This window comes from Haemorhous mexicanus, chromosome 2 (genome assembly GCF_027477595.1).
Source record: "Haemorhous mexicanus isolate bHaeMex1 chromosome 2, bHaeMex1.pri, whole genome shotgun sequence".
Classification (NCBI taxonomy): Eukaryota; Metazoa; Chordata; class Aves; order Passeriformes; family Fringillidae; genus Haemorhous; species Haemorhous mexicanus.
Genome location: NC_082342.1, coordinates 81,702,117 through 81,724,211, shown reverse-complemented (window position 1 = coordinate 81,724,211; position 22,095 = coordinate 81,702,117). Strand labels below are relative to the sequence as shown.

Below are 22,095 nucleotides of genomic sequence, written 5' to 3'. Positions count from 1 at the left end.
TTTTAATATCTTTTTCCTAAAAGTGGGAATACAGTTGAGTTGCTAACAGAGTGTTACTTTTCATGCAGCTGTTGTGCTAGATCATGGAAAAATTGCTTGACCTCAGGCTCAGCTTTGCTCTCATGGTTATTCAGTTGCCCCAGGGTACAGACTGCATTCTTGGTGCTTGTGAGGCTGTGGCTCACCACCAGCAGTTATGTGCTTACACTGAAGCTGAGGTGGCTGTTTTACTTTGATTTCTGGTTGCCACATAACTTAAAGAACATCTTTGATTTCCTCACGTGTTAAAAAATTTATTTTTGCTGAATCATTCCACATCTCATGCTTTACTTTGGCTTTAGGGAATGGATGGTGATACTTTTGAGAAGAAGTACAACACTTTAGGACTGGATTTAATTAAAACTCAACAGATGTTCTGCCAGGAGGTTCTGAAGCTGCTTCCTGGGCAAATGGCTGTTATTAGCAATGGCAGGGTAAGAAGGAAATTAGGTATCTCAATCTCTTTTAGGATTTTTTTTACTTCTGGAACTTCATTTTCAAACTAAAGAAAATGCATTATATTGATTTCCCATTTATTCAGACAGTTGTTAGAGAATGGTATGAACATTTGCCTTGCTTTTTTTTTTGTTTTTTGCCTTGCTAATTTGTTCATTAACTCCATTCCATTGAATCTACCATGTGTGTATGTCATTCCCACAGCTCTTTTAGAGTTAATCTGGCAAAACTCAAAATGGGTTAGTATCTGTTTTATTATTTGTGATGTTTAAGAGTAAGTTTTGATCCTGAAGTTACTTTTATTTTACTGTGTAGATAAATGTATATAAATTACGTTGAGTAGATTAGTATTTCAAGCTCTAAAGCACCACATTTTAATAAATATGTAGTTGGTTTATAGTCTGAATTCTTAATATACAGATAAAAATATAGTAATTTTGTTGTTTCAGTTTCTTGTATGTATATGCTGAAACCAATAGCCTTAATTACATTTTGTCAATAGATGATCTATGATCAAAAAATATAATGCTGCATTCAATATTTATTGCTTGTTAAATGACAGTCAATGCCTTGCATTGCAAATACAATTTACAAACTACATTTTAATTCTTCTATTTTCAATTTACTCCACCATTCAAAAGAAATAGAAAGACAACTATATTGGCATCTCGTAACTGGAAACTCTTTAAATTTAGTGAGTTTAGTTACTCTTATGCATCCTAAATGCTTCTGAGTTGTAGCTGAAATACTGCTACGAAACACACAGAAAGTGTTTTTGTTTATGAAGCCTTAAAGAATTGTTGTTTTTTTTGTGTCAGCTCCCTCATAACTAAATTAGTGAATTTATTTTATAAATTATTATTACTGTTCTCCATGCCTAAAAAAGCTAAAATAATGTCATATTTTAAGTTTTGGGGAAATAAGTTTCATTAAAATATTTGGATAAATTTAATAATGTATATTCATATCTCTGTGTTTTCACTCTAAACTATCACTTTTAAAAAGACATGGCATATCCTTCATTTCTGTCCTTGCTATTTCATCACGGAAGTTTTGCTTTTATGAGCAAATTAATTTTTTCTAATTGACTTCTTCAAATTACCATAGTATTTCATAATTACACTGTGGTTTCATCTATCTCATGCATCATTAATTAAAAAATCAAAAGTGGAATTTGTTATATAACCTCTCATTTATAGGAAACAGTTGAATTTTGAGGAAGAGGCATTCAGCGCCCAACTTATATAAATGAGATTCTACATCCTGGCAGCCCTGTAGGCCATTGAAGTTGTCTTGGGTCAATTTGGCCTGATAGACTGAGTAGGAAATACCAACAACATCCTCAAAGCTATTTTCTGGGACTCCAAGGCACTTCCCTTTCTTTCAGACACCAAAAAATGCAGTAATCCTGTATCCTCTCGTATTATGCATGTTGTATCCTTTCCCATTCTTTCTATCCGTTCTGCTTCATTTGACAAGTGGTAGAAGGAGATTGTGTTCATATAACTAAAAAAACTTAAGAGTGTGGTAGACAAATAGTAATTTGAGTTTCAAATATTTTACATAAGAGAGCTTTTTCTTAGAGTTATTTCTAAATAGTGTATTCCTTAACAGAAGGATGTATAATGAAAAGTAGCATGGAGTTATTCCATTGCAGTTATTCTTTGTAATTGATAATTAACTGTAATCATATAACTGTAAAAACCTAATCCTGCATAGTTGCTATAAAATTTAATTAGTTTTCTAATCAATAGTATTGATGTATATAGAGATTGGGGTTTCATATTCAATTTTGTGCATTCATTTAAAATATTAGTTTATTTTTACTTACAGAGCATTATTGGGACATTCTACACTTCATGGTTTTTTTTCTCTGTCTAAGGTACTGGGTCCTTTAGATGAAAATGAATTCTACACAGAAGACTTTAATTTGTTGGAAAAGATAACATACAGTACCTCAGCAGAAAAGATTAAAGCTATTGTCAAGGAGATGGGAAACAGTAGTAAAAGGTAAAATTCTCTTGCCTCATAAGACATGTGCAGCTCTGCTGAATTACTCCAAATACTTTCCCTACTTTCACTGTCCTTACAACCAAGAGTACAGCTAACAGTAAAGGATTCCTACTAGGTTTTGTTTACATCAGAGTGATTGTAAAGAATAATAATAAGCTTGATAAAATACAGTGCATCTTAGGCCAAATCTGAGTATTAATATTTGGAGTCATTGTCTTTGGGAATTGTTAATAAGGGAGCCTGTAGAGGCATGGGCTGATGTTGTGCCCTGACACCATAGTAGACAACATCCACACATCTTTTCACTGAAGAAGTGTAAAGATTAAATGAGTTCAGGCCATCTTCTAGTCTAAGGATACAGCTTGTGTACAAAGAAGAAAGCAAAATTATACTCCTACAGTATCTCTCGACTTTGAGTATAATTTCTGTTATCTAGAAGGACTGTCACAACTAAAAGAATCATTACCAGAAAAACACAATAAACAAGAGGTAGAACTCAAGGAGATAAGTAGTGAGAGACAAAATATATTTAGACAGATATTGTGACTATACAACACTGAAATCAAATAAGATTTCTCAGGAGACTTCAGTAGAAAATTCTAATAGAAAAACTGAAAGATGTGGCCAGCCTTGAAACCAGGTCATTTATGTCTGTTCCTTAATGTTGTCATAAATGGGAAAAAATAAAAAAAATTTAAAAAAAAAAGAGCTAGAAATGTCAGCAGATCTTAGCATAATATACTCACTTCTTTTGATTCTGAATCAGGTCTCTTTGGCAAATTTGTGAGTAATAAAAACTTGTCATTCAGGTTTAATTTGTCTTGTGGTTCAAGCCCCACATTTTCTTCAAAGCCCCACATTTTCATCAAATTACACAGATTGGAAGACCCAACAATTGAAAAAAATAATTGCCGTGAGACTGAATGATAATTCTGTGAATTATGCATCTCTTAAAATTAAGAAGTGTCTGTTTCACAAGGCTTCTCTGAGGCTGTAGTGGTTCTTGGGCATTGTCATGCTGAAGGTTTAACTCCAAGCTACAAGTCCTGAGGTGTTAATCACCTTAGAGTCCAGGTCTGGCATGTGGGCTTCCTAAATATCCTTCATGCAAAGAGACTGACATTAAAATGTTAATGTTTTGCTCCTTTTCTAATGACAACCAAACTATGTGTGCCTTATTTAATACAGTGGCAGTGATTTGATTATGAAAATAGATGCCCTGCTGTCATCTTTGCCTAAAACAGAGATGAGACAAGATGTTGAATTACTCAAAGAACACCACAGGTCAGTTTTGTCGTGATAATGCACTTAAGAGTAATTTTTTAACATTTGAATGGACTGATGATTACATAGTCTTCAAAAAGTTGAGTAAGCATTCTAATTTTGAAACTGTTGTATGAACAGCCTTATCATCTGCCATAGCATAATGCATTTGTACCTTTTTCCTCATAAATTCATTAGTAATGCCTATTGATTTCTCAACCTTATCCTTTGCTGAAAAGAGAGCAGAGGGGTACATGTTTTAAAAGGACATCTGATAATATAAAAACTGTGATCAAATTACAAATTTTTATAAAAATTTTTGCTGTTTCCAAATCTCTACTTGTTTTTGTTGGTAAAGGTGCTCCAGTAGTAGTTGTGTGTGCTGTTGGCCTGTCCCTATTGGTGAAGGCAGGAGTGAAAACAGTGGTAGCCTTTTCTAAGAGGCTGACACCTTTTTCAAAGTTAAAGTAGTAGCAGTCAGTACTGTCCATATGTTTTGTGGAAAACAAATTCCAATAGTCCCTTTTCTGTATTTACAGCATATGACTTTTTTTTTTCCATTTTTTACATGAAGTTTACTGACATATCCTTCCTGTAAATACAGAGTACTTTAACTAGAGTTTGCTTGACTTAGCCTAATCAAGTCTATCAAACTGAATTATTTTCTGGAATGCATAAAGCTAGTCCAGCCTATCAAGTTTCACACTTCTCAAATGCCATTTTTCCCCCTCTTTTTTTCTTTTAAATTATGTCACCGCCACTACTTGTCTGATCCAGTGATTCCTGATCTTGATGAAGTGAGCTGTAAACAAATGACAAACAGGCCCCTTTTAAAGTCTTACTGTGTTTTATTTTATTAATTTTGTTTTAGAGAATGTATCTAATCACTAACCAGTATAGAAGTGTGTAGATTAATGCTATATTTTTTACTCCTGTTCACATTTAGCTTTTCTAATTGTATCACAGGGAGCAATCATGATTATTGCTTGAAATAAGAGAAATATTTTCTCGAGCAGTAAAATCTTAAATGCCTCTGATATTACAAATCTGTCTCTAAAAATGTTTGTCCTTTCAACATATTCAGTTTTGAGTTTTCATTTCATTTGAGTATTCATTTTTGAATACTTTTTTAACAGTGTGATAAAAATCGAGCCCCAAGAGAATGACCCATTCTATGATGTTGTTGCTATTGTGGATCCATTGACAAGAGAAGCACAGAAGATGACCCACTTATTGATTGTAAGATGTTGGTCATTTCTTTTAATTTGCTGATTTGTACTTGAGTTGTTACTAAACTTTTTCTAATTTCCACATACAGTGTAGTCGAGAGTAAACAAAATTTGGTTATTCTTTCTTTTCCTTTAAAATGTGTGTTTAGTTATTTTAATTCATAAAAGAAGCTGAGGATGACCTAGTTCATCATTATGAATATCTCATTTGAAAGTAAAATTCAGATGCCCCATGGCCCAGTCCTCTTAAAGTGAGTCTGTAAGTGCTCTCTACAGTCAATAGAAAGAAAAGAGGAGGTTGTGTACATAATTTTTTGCATCTCAAAATCTCAGGAGGTATTTGCCTCTTTCCATTAAACCAGATCACCTTAGTTTTCCAAGGCACCTAAATGAGGTGGTCTAAATCTGACTTGTAATATCATCATAAGAGGATCGGACTATAAACCTTTCAGCTCTCGGAGGGATATTTCTCAGTTGATTAATGCTACCAAGTATATCTAGATAGGCTTCCATTGTGTGTAGCTATTGATCTTCTGAAGAGAAACTGTCTTAAAAACACAGCTGCTGAAATTATTTTCTTCTTTCACCTACTGCAGAATATCACTGTGTCTCAGGTTCCTTTATAGTTTCCCATAAAAATGTAAATTTTGTCTTCACTTTATAGTGTGTTATGATTCTGAAACCTCCAACTTGATTTTTGCTGCATCCTATTTTATCTTTTTTTTTTTCCTGCAGTAATTATGCAAGTTTCATAAATTCTTAAAGTGCTTTTCCCCCTCCCATTTTCATATCTTTTTATATCAAATGTTGAAGCATCCACTCATTCTTCATATAGTGGAGTGAAGTAAAACATTTTTTAAATTCATGAAAAATTTTGCTATTTCAGGATTCCTGAATACTAGCTTACCTCTAGAGCTAGATCTCTCATTTCACCCTTCTCAGTGAAAATGAAAGCTTGATATTACCACATGAAAATATTTTCAAGTTGAAATGGACTGGAAACTCTCCATTTAGCCAGAAGTTCATATTATGAGTATAAATCACATCAAGGATCTTGTAGCTCAGAGCAGAAACCTCCATTCCTCTGAGCTCAACAGGCTCTCTCATGCATGCCCAGGCAAATGACTCCCATGGTGTCCCAAGCTGTACAGCTGTTGCAGATACTGCTTGAGTCATGGGAGCTCTAGTTTTATTCAAGAAGCCAACCCTTAGGAGAGAGTAATGAAATGCTGTTGAAAGTAAACAAACCAGAAATATTTTAATGCAGATTAAACTTTTCAGTAATATCTTTTTAAAAATGAAAATAGCCTGGAATTTTTTTTTATATATATAAAATTATTATTATTACCATTTCCTGGAAAGCCACCATCCTGCTGTAGAAGCAAAACAGCCATGCAAGTACAGCAAGCCTCAAACTTGAAGTTGTTAAATGAATGCCTTTCTGATTAGCTTACTATAGATAGGTGATTTAAATAGTATAAACTTTAATCACTGGAATATATTTATATTTAAAGGCTTTTTTTTTTTTTTTCTCCAGTTACATAATTGGATTAGAGCTGAGTATATTGGATTGGTAACTATTCATGGTGCAAAATTTGTTGAGTAACTACCATGGCAGAACAAGTGATTCTTGCCCCATTCTGCATTGAATATGTCCATATAATGACTGGGTTTTTTCACCTTGGTGAAACTATTGTATTACTTTCTGTCACTTAATAGATACTTCAAATAAATCTTTTGGTATTTTTTATTAAAAATACAAACAAAAATTACTCATATGGAGTGGGACTGAAATTGAGAGAGGTGTAAATACCTAGAGGTGGGCTGTAATCTAAACTTTACTGCTTAGTCTGAGAGACTGGCAGTTTAAGGATGGAGGAAGGTGTGAGTCAGAGCACAAATGAGAGCTCAGTCAAAGCTGCTGTCTGTTTTTAAAATATGTTCTGGATTGTATCATAAGAACTGCTCTGATCCTTTCCAGACTGAGGCAGGTAGCACCTTCCATATAGTCTTTGTTTTCCTTTTTTTCAAAAAGTTTTGTTACAGACTTCAGCATCAAGTATTTCCAGACAAGGCAGAGTCACTGTCCACTGCAAATATTTAAATGGCAGCCGTAACTTTAGCATGGTTAGACCACATAAGGTCTCAGCAGAATATATGGAGGAGCTAACTAGTCCTGAAGTTATGAAGGTGATCTCTAAGGTGATGTGAGAAAAGAAGAAATTCCTTCTGCTACAATGGAGGACAGAATTGAAGAGTTGTGGATTTTTTTCCTCATTGTTCACCAAAAACAGGAGGAAAGATCATTCTATTACCTCTATATTCTTAGGATTATCCATCATCTTTTTTTTCTTGTTCCAATAAGTATCCAGTAACTCAAAAACATCTAGAAAAAATCAAACCTTTTATTTTTTTTTTCTGTCAGTTATCTTTTGCCTTTTTTCCTTTGTTCATTTTGTCTTCAGTAAGGACTTACTATTCCATCCCTAAAGTAAAAGGAATCCCTGAAGGAGCCCCTTTTGGTGATCTAGTCTGATTGCCTATATAATGCGTGTCACAGGACTCCTTTTTCACAATTATCATTTGAAGTAGAAATCATTTTTTAATCAATTCCTAATTTAAATATTACCAAGCAGTTGAGTACAGATTAGAGCTCCTACTGAGATTTTCCAGTGGCTAATTAACCTTACTGTTAAACTCAGACTTGGAATTACAGGTTTTTGTTCAGATCCATGCTGTAAGCATTGATGTTCTCATCATTTTGCCAGTTCTGTTGAAGATTTTATTATAAGTTGGTTTTCAGTGCAGATACTTTGTATTATCCTGAAGTTCACAAACAATTCCAAGTGACTGGTTAGATAATCATGGTTTATTGAGTTAATGTTCTTCAGCTGAGTTCTGGTAACTCAAGTAAGTGTCTCACAAATGCCTTTTTATTGTGCACATGCACAAGAAAATTAACTCTTGAATAATTTTCAGGCCTCCTGAAATATTTCAACCATGTTTTACAGTGCTCCCTGAACTAAATTTCCATGCTCTTTGAATTTTCATATTTAAAGTAAACAGACTGAACTCTTCAAGTATCCTATAAAAGAGTCTTCTTAATTTTGTCACCATTTTCATGTGTTAACTCAAACACTCAAATGCCCTGGTTTTTGGTGTCCTCAGAAGCCCTAAATAATAGAACCAAGTTCAGTGTTTCAGAAGTTGTATTGTTGAAAAACAGAGAAAATGAATTATTGTCATATTTGTCATTTCCCATTTAAAGTCCTTTGAAATGTTAATTAAGAAAGGCTTTTTTTTTTTTTTTTTTTTTGCTACTGTACTAAATTTCATGGTCAGCAGATGAATTGGGATGATGCATCAGCCTTCTGCAAGATAATTTCATTTGATACACAAAAGCCTATCAATGCAGATTGCTGAAGAATCATTCTTGCTATTGGGTTGAAGGTTTTGTTTCATTTATAGGTGAAGTCCATGCAGGCTTTGGTTATTCTTTTTATTCTGAATGGTAGATACATATTTGAGTCACTTTGACCTCTCTTTTGATTTTGGTGGTCTTATGTCATGTAAAGCTTTCCCTTCTTATGCTTCCAGTGCTCTTGGGTTCTCCTTTCCTGCTTCTTCACTTGTTCTCACCAATATGCTATTCTCTACTCTTTGTTTTTTATTCAGTAGTTTTTCAGTGATGGTATTCAGGTGACACAAAAGATAAGAATAAGAAACAAGGAATAGAACAGTTCCCTAGGGCTAAGTAAAGTTACAGCATTGTAGTAAAGAATGAGTGTAAGCCATGGGCTGAACTGAGGAAAGAAAAATTATAGTCATAATAAAAAAGAGATTTAATGATGAATATTGTCTTGCTTTGTTCCCAATTTATTTGCTATTGTAATAGTTTTAGATATTAGCCTTACTGGTATTGGTATTGTAACTTAGCTTTTATGTCTTACTGGCCTTTCTAATACCCATAAATGTAGGCACAGCTGCTTTATGCTTTCAGGTAAGCACTTTGTGTCAGAAACCACAGAACTGAAGGTAATTTGATCAAGGTTTTTATGAGTGCTTTAAAGAAATTAATAACTTAGTTAGCTTTAAGCAAAACAAAACAGATTGCTCACAAAAATAAGAAAAAAAAATACTGTCCTAATATTATGGTTTCTATATAACAGCATCCAAAACATTACTATTTTAGAAATTAACAGATGAAGAAACTGAGAGAAAAAAATAGAAATATGTTAACTTACCAAAATGTTTTGAAGTTAATTGAATGGTTTAAGACAGCATTAATCTATTGTTGACATTTAAAGTTAATAAGTAATTGAGTATTAAAATAGTTTTCTGAAGTTCACTATATTTAATGATTTTCCATATACAACTATTTTAATAAAAGTGAAAGCAATTGTTTTAAGACTGGTTGTTGGATTAAAGGCATGTGTTGTACTTAGAGACCTTCAAGTGTTTTAAAATCACAATGTAACAGGGGTGACAATATCATTTACTCAAGCTTTGGAAAATTGAGTGCACTGCTCATGAAAAAACTGCATGAGTAGGAGACGGCATTAATGTTTTGACTATCAAGAATATCATGTGCTAAATCATGCAGTTTTAGGAAAGGTCATATATTTATTTATAATATCTGACCATAACCTTTAATATACAGATATATATATACATCTTTAAAAAGTTTTAGATTCCTGCTGAAAATTGAGAAATGGCAGGATGTCACAAGGGTAACTTTGGCTTATTTTCAAAGTTAGGTGATTACCAAGAACCATTTTTTACAGAGATTTTTTTTCTGTAGGTACTCAAGGACATTATCAATATGAAACTCAGGTTATTTTTGAACTGCAGATCTAAGCTGTCTGAAGTGCCACTGAAGAGGTTAGTCATTCATAGCTTGTCATGCTCATTTTGGAAAAACAGCTTTAATGGTGTATATTTTCTTAAAAAGTAAACATTGCTTTGTGTTTCTGAATTATTTTTGTTGACTCATTTTCCACTGAACATTACCTAAGCAGTTTGCGCTTGTTTAGATAAAAGTTCTTGTTCTAATGTGTCAAGCAAGTTATCATGGGGAAATTATCTAGTCCATCAAATGCACCTCTCATCAACAGGTCTTGAATAAATCAATAGAGTCTTTTATGCCTGTGAAAAGTTGGATAGGGGGATTATCTGTCTAAGTTGTTCCTTTTTTTACAGCCCACTGTTTGTGTAATGAATTGTACAGATTCACTACTTCTAAGAGTTAAATTCATCTGAATCAATATACAGTCTGCATTTGTTATATTGAGATGATGTTATATTTCATTGAGAATATGATAGCCTGAATGTAACTACTATAAATTGAAGTTTCTTTTTTCTGTGTGTTAAAATCAGGGTTCACTAATCCAGTGATAGACATTTACACTGACATTAATTCCCTCCAAGAGAATTTCTTTCCCTCTAAGAAAAATGTTTAAGTACAGCCATCTCCTAGGCAGGTATTTTACCTATAATCCTAACACCTCTATTACTAATTACCTGTGAGAGAGGTTGGTGATAGTGCCTGTCCTTTAGCCAGAGGGTTGCAGAATTAATCATTTGCCCACAAAGCAGATGTCCTTAGTTTTAATGCATTTTGAGAGGAATTACTCACATCTCTTGTTCACGAGCGGGTTTTAATTATCAGTCTTCTGAGTGTCTTCTTGTGTGAATGTCATTATGATGGCTTTTGAAGCTGGGCACTTTGCAGGTCTTGGTGCCTGGTTCTTTCCTTGTGCTTGGGAGAACTTTTATGTATGGAATAACTGGGATAAAAGCTGAAGAGGAACAGGGAAAACCCTACCTTTCCTCTGCTCTGTCCTTGCTGCTGCTAGTGACAGTAGCCATTCTCAAAGACTTTTCTTCCAATAGAGATTAGTCCTTCTGCATAGTTCAGTGATACAGATTCTGAGAATTCAAGGCTGCTAACAGTCAGGCTATCGAGATGCACCTCTTAGGTATTCACTTTCATAGCCTTTAGAGTGTTAAGGGAAAATAGGCACATCCATAGAAAAATTACCAAAAGCGTATAGGTCTGTGTTCATCTACCAGCCCATTTGAGGTGCTGTAGGTATTGTCTGATGATATTCCAAAAGAATAAGGAGCTACTTTGCCTCCTAATTTCATCATACTTGGTAAATACTCACTACGTTTGAAAATATTTTAGAAGCGCTTCATGTTTGAACTTTGTATTTCACTAAAAATTGGGTTTTGTCACACTTCTTTTTCAACAGCTTCTATCGTTTTGTTCTGGAACCAGAATTAACTTATGGAATCAATAAGCACCTTCCTTCTGAACCTGTAGCTAAATTCCTAGAATTGCCAGAATCACCTCTTTTGACCCTAAACATGATCACTCCTGAAAGCTGGCTGGTTGAAGCAGTAAACAGTTCCTGTGACCTTGATAACATTCATTTGCAGGAAGTAAGTAATAGTTTGCAAACACTGTAAAACTTGTGTGGGCCCCTCTGCTTCAAGAGGGAAGTGGAAATGTTGCAAGATTTTTCTTGTGTCAGTTCTCCTGAAATATTTTCTTTGGTAATTGATTATTTAGGCAATATTTTACCATTTCTATTGTCATCATCTTTTTGTCCATTTCTCTCTCGTAAAAAAAAAAAAAAGACAAGTCTTAAAGGAAAACAATGGAATAGAAAAAAATCAGAATGCAAAGTACAGGTTAAAGCAATTTACCTGCTATGTTGAGCTTTGTGTTTAGAGAAATAGTGCATTTTAGATAAAAGTAAAGCAATTAAAGGATTCTTTGTGTTTCCTAGTTCTTGTAACCTAGGTAAATCTTCATATAAACTGGAATATGTGACTGTTTATTAATGTAGTTCAAAATGTATTTCACCCACTTTTAGTTCACAATTCTTTCAATTATTACTTAATTCTATTTTAATCCCCTATCTTCAAAATAATTAGATTTGTTTGACTCAATAAGCTTATGGAAAATATTGAGGGTGTTTGATTGACCAAAGCTGTGTATTTGGAAAAGCATATTGTGAAAGTAAAGCTGGGACTTAACTTACAAAGGCAGAGGTGCCTCAGCTTCAGCAGTCAGTGGAGAGAAGGTCCCTCCAGAGAGTGATCCTTCCTCTTTGTCTTGGATAACCTGTTTTATAATTAAGTTCCTGTGGCTGAACTTTTCTTTGGGTTTTTTTGACTGTGGGAGTTACTTTGTGGTAAATTCCACACAACATGTATGTGACTATAATATTTTGTTTTTCCCACATAGTTAAATGACATAATTTATTGATGAAGTATTCCTTCCATAGATAAAAGGGGCAGTTACAGCAGAATATGAACTGGAATATATATTGCTTGAAGGACATTGCTTTGATGTGACAACTGGACAACCTCCTCGAGGGTTACAGTTCACGCTGGGCACAAAGAAGAATCCTGTCATGGTTGATACTATTGTGATGGCCAACCTTGTAAGTACTTAATACAGGAATAGTCATTACAATTGCACACTTCTTGTGAGAATTCTTCACTAACATCTTGTTCTTTAAATCCATTTTTCTGTGTTGCAAGATTAGTAATGCTAAAAGTAACAGGCATGTCCTGGAGCTGAGCTCATCTCCAGTTTGTTGAGCTTTCCCTCCTGCTCCTCTTCTGTGATGCAGTATAGGTTTGAATGCAGGCTAATTTTATGCTCTTGCCTGAAGTGCCTAAACTGGCAGCCTAATTGCCTCTAGTAGGTGGTAGGAGACAGTTATATTCAGGCTGAGATTCCCTGACAAATGTAAGGTATGATTCACATTCTGAATAAAATAACCCTTTTTGTTAACACAATGATTCGGGCGAAAGAAAACTCCCATTTTAGGTGCTTCAGTCAAGTGCGTAGAGCCTTGGTGGGACATACCCACACCTGAGAATTTCTCTTATCATGCAGAGTAATTATTTTTCATGTTGGCAGTGGCAGAAGACCATGTGACTTCTGCTGAAGGATTTATTTTCTATTAGCAAAGGGAATTTGAAAGGGAAGGATTTTGATGAATAAGCCTTTTACCTATCTGCTGTTCTCTAGTCTTTGTAAATACTGTATCATAAGGAATGAAGTGCTTAATGAATTGTGAATCTTTGATTTTTGCACAAGTATTGAATACAGATTCAGCAGTAGATGATGTTTGGCATGATGAAACTTCTAACGATTCTTCACATTTCAAAGCTTGCTCTCTGTTACTTTAACATAGCAATAGCTCTTTACAGTGTTACTAAAATGGCAAGGAATCGTGTTGACTTGGAAAGTTGTTCCAGACAAAAATTTTGAGTTTCAAAGAAGCTTTTCAGTTTTGGTTCTATTCAGTAATTTATTTCTTTGCTGCTCTTTTACTTGCTGTCCTTGGTGGAGTGTGGTGGTGTTCACAGGGGTTCCAGGATGAGGGAAGAGATGAGAATCTTGACTCCATGTTTCAGAAGGCTGATTTATTATTTTATGATATATATTATATTAAAAGAAAATGATATATTCAGACTATACTAAAAGAATAGGAGAAAAAGAATAGGAGAAAGGATTTCATCAGAAGGATAACAAGGAATAGAATAGAATGGAATGGAATGATAATAAAATCTTGTGACTGACCAGAGAGTCTGAGACCGCTGGACTGTGCCCATCAATTAAAAACAACCACATGACACCAATTAAAGATGCACCTGTTGCATTCCACAGCAGCAGATAATCATTGTTTACATTTTGTTTCTGAGGCCTCTCAGCTTCTCAGGAGAAAAAATCCTAATGAAATGATTGTTCATCAAATATGTCTGTGACAATGGAGGTTTTGTATGCAACTCAAATTCAGCTAGAAGTAAATAGAGCCCAGAAAGACATTAAAATGGACATGCAGGACAGGTGATAGTTGTTGCATCCCTGACACACTTCTTTCAGGGCTAATACAAATGCTGAGTAGTTTATTTTTGTATATGAAGATGGTTGAGTCTGAAGTGCAACCAGAACAAGTGTCTGTCTTTTTTCCTTAGGGGTATTTTCAGCTGAAAGCAAATCCAGGTGCTTGGACGCTGAGATTGCGTAAAGGAAGATCTGAGGAGATTTATCAGGTTTTCTCGTAAGTATGAATCCATCATTTGGAAACAAATTAATCTGAAAGTGCAACGTATTTTGAAAAGATCTGACAACACTGGAAGAAAGTGAGCAAAGATAGCATTAAAAAATATAAGATGCAAATGATGATTTAAAGTTTGTAAGGAATACCTTGTATTGTTAGTTGTTGTTTGATGGCTTCATGTGTTTTTGAAGGCATTTCAGTATGTTAATGCATAATAAACCTAAGCTGCTCAGCTAGACTAGATGCTAGCAATGTCCCTTACTATAGTGTTGCACAGCTACCAGATACTTTCCCTGTCAGTTCCATGCATGGTTAGCATTATCACACAATGGCTGCACCAAATTCTATAGAAATGTCACTTGTGGTTTTGTTTGTAATATTTTGGCATTCCCAATATACTTAACATGTAATTTCAAGAATATGTCCAATGGAGCATTGCTCTCCAGAATTATCTCCGGAACTATCTGGAGGAAGTACCACGAATTTCCCTCTCACCATTTTTTTCAGACCTCTGAATGCAGTGTATTTATAATGGCATCTTTTTTTAACAGGAGCATTATAGTCATTTCAGTTCTAGACTTTTTTCTTTGATTAATTCTGTTTTACTTAGTTGTCCAAGTTATTTAAGGATCACTGTGGTTACATCTCCACCTTAGGATATCAAAGCACCCTTCCTTTTGATACCCTGGCTGCACGTTGACTGCACATTTCTCTCTCTTGGGAGAAACCTCTGTCCATAGAAAGAAAGTTGTATTCCTGTAACTGGCATTTAGGTGACATCTCTATGGCTTCTACACCTGTAATTTCCATGGCTGATTTTCATGTAAAGGAATATATGTGCTATTATATAATACATGTGCTAACTATTCCTTAGAAGAATCACCTTTTCTCCATGTGTTACATAAAAGCACAGACCTGTAGCATATGAGAGCTTTCTCTTGAAGCTTTAGATCTAATCACTTCTAGAAGAGCAGTATTGTTTATTTAATTTCATCTTCAGTTTTTCCTTTTTTTCCTTTTTCCTGTTATCTCTTTCCCTCCTCAAAGTAATTGTGTGGTTTTAAATAGGTCTATTTCTTATAAAATATTTATTACTACTTGAAGCCCAGGAATACGTAGTTCCATATATTGTTAATTATCAGCTACTATTAAAAACCAAAAAACTTGCTGAACCTCTTTGTGATTTTGAACATTTAGTTAATATCAGTGTTATAGGGAGAAATATTAATGGGACATTAGATTCATTCTGTTTGTTGGCAATTTTCAATTTTTTTTTTTTTTCAGAAATCACTTACAAGCTGTTGAAAAGGCAGAAAAACATAGGCCTTACCCTTAGAGGTTTACCTAATCTCCACCAACTGTATCTGTACCATTTGTCTAATTTAGCATTTAATTCCTAAGAAATATAAAATGATTTATATAAGATAGCATGGTTTAAAAAATCAATGTAATGAGGTGCAGTTGTGTTAAATGATGAAACAAAATGAAACGAAATCACCCTACATTCTAGCCTGGATCAAAGGAAATTTAAATTGTCTGCTGGGGTTTTGCTCATTTTCCCTCTGTAACACAAATGGGCTTAACTGAACTCAGCTAAGTTACTAAAAACTAATACCTCATGAGGAATCTAAACAATGCAATTTATTTAATCTCAATATTCCAATTGTAGACTGAAAGTACAACAGGAAAAGTATGTTTGTGGGGCTGCACCAGGATCTTTGATATTTCTTTTACAGTATTAATAGTATGAAGTTGCTATCAGAGCTCAGGCAACTGTTTGATAGGATGGAATTTTGCCAAGAGCTATTGCAGTATATTTTCCATCCATATATATTAGTCACATCCTCTCCTGTTGAACTGTGAGATGAACCTGTTTTCTTTGAGGCACAGGCCTGTACATTATAAAGGGAGTTTTGGAATGTTCTACATCTCAGTATTTGTTTTACTTGCATCTTTCGTAGTTGGAAGTAATTTATTTTTACAATATGTAAATACATAACATTTGAAATAAGCTGCCTCTTTCTTCTTAAAGACTGCTTCTAGCAAGGATCACAAGTATTTATGCAGTCACACTTGTAAATCAATTTGTTATTAATAAATTACTATGAATATTAGGAAAGTAAAAATTGTTATACTCAGCAATAATCTGAGCACTTCTTATTTTTGGGACTTTGATGTTAGTAGGAAAACAAGTAGGTATTACTAGGTAAGATTGCAGAAAATTATTTATAGCTAAAGATGTCTATAAAATCCTGATTAATATTTTATTTTTTAAAAAGGCAGGTAGATATATTAGATATAAAATATAATATTATTATATTTTGATGTCATGCAGACTGCTTAGCTAAAAGGTATATCTTTTATAATTTGGAAAGGAGTTGTATGTTTGTTTCTTGGGCTTGAGGTTTTAAAGGATCTCAGTTTCTTGAACCCAATTTCTTTTGTTCCCCATATGGAAAATAATAATTTGTATTATATTGGTACTTACATGTATTTATACTAAAAGCATCTAAGTGTTTTGAAGTTAAAGTTGGGACATAGTCTGCTAGACATGTTTTGCTTTTCACAATTACATAATATTAAGGTAGCTGTTATTACATATGTCATAGTGCTGTCAGTATGCAAGAGATTTTGCTTGGATTTAAAAAGGTTGTTCACAGTAGGACAGAAATTCATCAAACTGAGTTCTGTGCAGAGTAAAACAGTTGGCACTCAGCAAAGACAGAGCCCACAGGGAGGCATCCTTGAAAGAGATTTAGGGAGACAAAGCAATGTTGTTGAATTTACATCCAAACCAAACACTGAGAATATTGCAGAGACTTTGGAAAATCTTCTTTATCAGCAGAATCCTCTGTATCTACCTACAAAATTCATAGCATAGGGATTTTGAGGTGACTGAGTGAATAACAGAGAAAATATTGGCTGTGTGAACACTGGGGGCAAAATTGGAACATCGGGCTGCTGCTGCTATCAGCAGTTTGTGTCTGGATCATATTTTACTATTTTAGAACTTTTTAGTGACACACTTGATTTAAAATGGAATGAATATCTGAGCACTATACATCCCTGTGATGCAAAGACCATTATTGCTGGATGTGCATGTGTATGATATGTGAAAAGTGTGAAAATAAAACTACAATAGATGTGTATGATATGTGAAAAGTGTGAAAACAAAACTACAATAGAGAGTAGAAAAGTTCAGATAATTCTGAACATTGTTTTATGCAAGGATAGGCCATCTCCATGAGACTTAATGATTACAGGCACATGTTACCAAAAAAATGTATTAAATAGAAAATTCAGATGAGTGTGTAAAATCCTGCAGTGTTTAGATAAGTGGTATGATGCACATTGAAACAAGATTTAAATACTTCTGTTTTCTAGGGGAGAAAAATATGAAGCCTAAGGGGTAGCAGATTACTTTACTAAACCCATTTTTTGTGTGGGTAGCTTTTGCTAGAGGAGCCCATATAATGCTGATAAAAGATAGAAGAGATTGAAGGGGAAATACATTGAGAGGCTGTTGAGGTGTAAAACAAGAAAATTTGAAAATTATGTTGTTTTTATTATACTCTATCACAGTAGCATTTTTCATATTAGCTACTATGTGGACTGCAGTAGTTTGAAGACACCTGAATGGCTTTAAACTGATGTTCAGTAGGGCAGAGGTTCATGTGGTGCTTGCAGAGCAGTGTCTTCAGGGGTACAGCTTCCAAAGCCAGCCAGTTGAAAGCCAATATTCACTATCTGTCTCAGCACTGTGATGAAGCCTTCCCTATACTTCTAAAAGCAGATCTATTTTAAAAGTATATTTAATGCCATCACACCATTTCTAAGATGTTTTCCATACTTGAAAAATAAATTCTTGTTATATTTGAATATTATATATATATATATATATATATAAAATACATAATAATATCTTTAGATGTAGGTTACTGCAGTTTTTAATTGATTTCAAATTTCCTGTGAAAATTCAAATTAAAAAATTAATGCGACGACTGTGGACAATGTCCAGTGATGACTCAAACTCAATGTTTTTGAAGTTAAAATGTAATTAGATGCAAGTGAAGTAATTTTTTTCTGTCGACATCAGCAATTCTAAACCTTATTCTCTGATTAAACCCAAGTAACAATGCACATTTTAATGAGATGGTACATTTGCCTGGGCTTTTTGTCTCCTTACAGCCATGAAGGAACAGATTCTGTAGCTGACCTGACAGACGTTATTGTGGTATTAAACAACTTCAGAAGCAAAATTATCAAAGTTCAAGTATGTATGCAGTGTTTCCTGGTATGAAATATGACTTATGCTTATGTGTCTCAGGCTATATTTAATTGAAATATGTATACTAAAATATATAATTTAGATTTTGTGTAATTAAAGAAAATCAATGTAGTTAATTTGATCCAATCAGGTTCTACTAATTGTGTGGGAGATTGGTTAAATAGCTGTTAAACATAGATAACATTGATCTCCTCTAGCTCCAAGTGCCCAAGTGTGTAGTCTTGGTGACTTAAATTCCCTTTCTGCTTAGCAGGATGAGAGTCCAAAGAACTGCTCATCCCTGCTCATATATGGATTTAAACCAAGAGAATGACCTCTTGAGACATCCATTTCTCTCCAGTGGGTAGGGAGAGATTTTACATGAAGTCCACATTCCAGACTGGAAGTCAAAATCAGTTGTGTTGAATTTTACCCTAGGCAACCAAATTTGTGTCAAGAAAATTACATTACTTTCATTAGGTGTATCAAAAACAGTTAATGAAGCACCACTTACTGAGGAGAAAGGTCCTCATAACACACTATATTTTCCACTATATACTTTAAATATTTTTAAATATTTGTAAATATTTTAAAACACCAGACATAAGTCTCTTCCCCAGTCCTATAACTGAAAGTTTCCAGAAGCCAGGGAAAATATGTAAGACTCTGGAGCATGATGAGCCTGTCTTTAAACAACAGAGAATGGATAAAAGGGTGCCTAATTTTCCTATTTTGAGCCAAAATAGGAATATTGTTATATTCCTATGCTTAATACACATACCACCTATGTGAAAGGTGGTATGTGTATTAAGCTTATAACTAGAATATGTAAGCTCTGCCATTCATTTGAACTCTAGAATCACTTCACTGATCTGTGGGATGTGGCTTCAGGATAGTGTCAACAGAAATCTGAGTTAGCTTGACAATATAAACATGTGAAATTCATATGATTAGATTCACACATTCAGGATGTAAGAAGCTATTTGGTTTTCAAAAGCAATTAGATTTCTTTTAATCAAGGAAATTGAGGTGGTAAATGAAATTAATCTTGAGCCATTACAAGCATCTGGATAAGACAGCAGAAATTTCTCAAGTTGGATGCGAGAGCTTATGTTTCAGTGACAAATTTGTCATTTTCTCCCTGTGAAGGGCTTATGAAAATGTCAATTTCCTCTCAGGTAAGTTCCATTGTGAGGTGCTACACTTCTGACAGCCAATGGCTGGATCATAAATTTGTGAGGGTGGAAAATGAGATCAAATTCACCACATTTGCAGTTGTTGTTTGATAAAGATGTGCAGAGGGCTTGAAACGTGCTGGCTGATTTATTAATCACCATGCTTAGGAGCTCTAGCCAGTTAGTACACCATAGTGAGATATCACAATACAAGTAGTAATTACTGTCAACTACCTTCCCTAGTTGCACAAAGACCTTTATTTTACTGACTAGGTACAGAAAAAGCCTGATAAAGTGAATGAAGAGCTTCTTACAGATGGAACATCAGGAAAAAAAGGAAAGGTGGAATCAGTTGCAAGGTAATGCATAACTTGATTCTAATTCATCTGTTCCAGGACATGTTTATTATTACTCATAGCAAGTAAATTTTCTTACTTGATACTGATACAAATGTGTAAAAAGTCTCTCCAAGGGATTTATAATGTAAATATAAAGGGGGAAAGACAAGCTATAATGTCATGTAAATCTCCTTTTTTATTCCCTTCTTAATCCCTCCTTTGTATTTCCTGTTTCTCTTCATTTTCTCCTCTGGCTGTTTTTTTCATTTTGCTGTAGTAGGGAATCAGTCTCAATGTGAAAATCTCAGCTGGTTATGTGGTACTCACATATGTCGAACTGAAGATCAAAAAGCAGACCAATGCTGCTTGTCTGCTTCTGGACATGATTTATGAAATCTCAAGACATGTTTTACCTTTTACTTTAAAGTCTGAGTTCTTTAAGTAATTGTAATAAGCATCTCAAGCATTACATTTGGGGCTAATAACTTTGTAGTATTTCTAATTTGCTGTTTTGAACATGACTCAAAAAAGATTTGCTTTTTAGTTTTCAGTAGCTTGGGCAATGGTTGTCAGTCACAGACTGCTAAAGAAAATAAAGAAAAAGCGTAGCAGTTCTACTTCATCTACTAATCAGTTGGCTCCAGTCAGTCCAGTACACACACCTCTCTTGGTAGATCCAGGACTGGCTTCTGTTCCAGCTTTAAGATATCTCAGATGATGAGGCCTCTTGTGCCACAAGTACCTTCAGACCTGTGATTTTATTGAGTGTCTGTTGCTGATTTTATGTTTATCACCATTTATCCACAGATGATTTTATTGTTACAATGTAACAGAATCACAGAATGTTAAGGATTAGGAGTGCCCTTGAAGATTATCTAGTCTCAAACCCCCTGCCATGGGTAGGAACACTTCCTACTCGACCAGTTTGTTCAGAGCACCATCCAGCTTGGCCTTGAACACTGCCAGGGATGGGGCAGCCACAGTCACCCAGGGCAACCTGTTCCAGTGTCTAACCACCCTCACACTAAAGAATTCCTTCCTACTATCTAACCTAAATTTCCCCTTTTGCATTTTGTACCCATATTGACTAGATTCAGAGACCCTCCCAGACTACTATGCTACAACTCTCTAAAATTTCTTCCACCCTGAACCCACATTACTGCACAAAGGTGCCTCCTTTGAAGAATTATGTCAGTTGAAGGATTTTTTCATTGACTTCAAACTTCCCACTTCTAATTGGCTCTGTCAAAGGGTGTATGTGCAGAGATCAAAGTCAACTCCCTCTAAGAAGGTTACAAGGCCAAAGATCTCTCAACCTTCTGGGTCTTGCCTTTTATCACAGTGGCATTCATCATGCTCTGAGCTTGGCTGGGCCAAGGAAGCCCCTCATGCAGTGAAGTTTATTTGCTCTTCCCAGTGATTCGAGGTTGTGGCTCAAGGGCATGATTTGAGGCTGTCAGCCTTTTGCTATCTAGGATCCTGTCAAATACCCTTCCTCTTTGTTATCCCGGAATGAAAAGAATATCCACCAGCACGTTGTTCACTACAGGAACCCACATGTGTTCTAACATGGGAGATGTGCACACCACTTTGCCCAAGCCCTTTCATACTTGAGCTGCCCTTCTCCAACTGACTGCTTTTCCCACGTGACCTTAAAGGTCAGCCCAGCAGCTTTGGGAAATTTCTGCTTTCTGTAAAGCTTTGCAGAATCAATATTTTCAAGATCTTGTATCAAACCCTTATTTTCTTCTCACATGTGATGGCTGCTTTATAAAGAGCTTGACACTCTTTCAGTCCTTCTATCACTAAAAATAAGACATGGGACAAAAGTCAGGAAGAAAGGAGACAGCCTGCTTGGACCTGTGAACTGCAGTCTGTTTAGCCTGTGAGAGTTGAGTGCTGGTTGAGAGGTTGTCTGTCTTCTTTGAAGATGCCACACCATGCAGACAATGCCACTCCACTGATATCTCTCTCTTTCACCATGCCTGAGTAAATAGAACGTGGGTTTCTCAAAAGAATTTTCACACCACTTAAACACATTGCAGCCTCTCAGCTATTTCTGAGCTTTCAGTATCAGTGGAGTGATCTGAATTCTTTTGAATACTTTGGTGATCTGAGACTTGTCTTATTTGCTCTTAAAGATTATGAGGATACCTATTTTTACACTTTCTAAAGGATACTTTTAAAAGGGATATAACCAGAACAAAAAGTAATAGAATGACTCATGCA

At 34.8% G+C, this 22,095-nt stretch overlaps 1 protein-coding gene across 3 annotated transcripts in view; it reads left to right on the top strand.

Moving 5' to 3' along the window:
* The window catches only part of UGGT2 (UDP-glucose glycoprotein glucosyltransferase 2), a 76,420-nt gene that overhangs the window by 44,495 nt on the left and 9,830 nt on the right, over nucleotides 1-22,095 (top strand). For all 3 annotated transcript variants that reach the window (XM_059839238.1, XM_059839237.1, XM_059839239.1), the window contains exons 22-31: nucleotides 342-473; nucleotides 2,378-2,505; nucleotides 3,697-3,792; nucleotides 4,908-5,010; nucleotides 9,802-9,881; nucleotides 11,255-11,444; nucleotides 12,296-12,454; nucleotides 14,001-14,086; nucleotides 18,275-18,359; nucleotides 19,802-19,887. In XM_059839238.1, coding sequence (XP_059695221.1) covers nucleotides 342-473; nucleotides 2,378-2,505; nucleotides 3,697-3,792; nucleotides 4,908-5,010; nucleotides 9,802-9,881; nucleotides 11,255-11,444; nucleotides 12,296-12,454; nucleotides 14,001-14,086; nucleotides 18,275-18,359; nucleotides 19,802-19,887 — 1,145 coding nt within the window. The remainder of the gene's footprint in view (nucleotides 1-341; nucleotides 474-2,377; nucleotides 2,506-3,696; nucleotides 3,793-4,907; nucleotides 5,011-9,801; nucleotides 9,882-11,254; nucleotides 11,445-12,295; nucleotides 12,455-14,000; nucleotides 14,087-18,274; nucleotides 18,360-19,801; nucleotides 19,888-22,095) is intronic.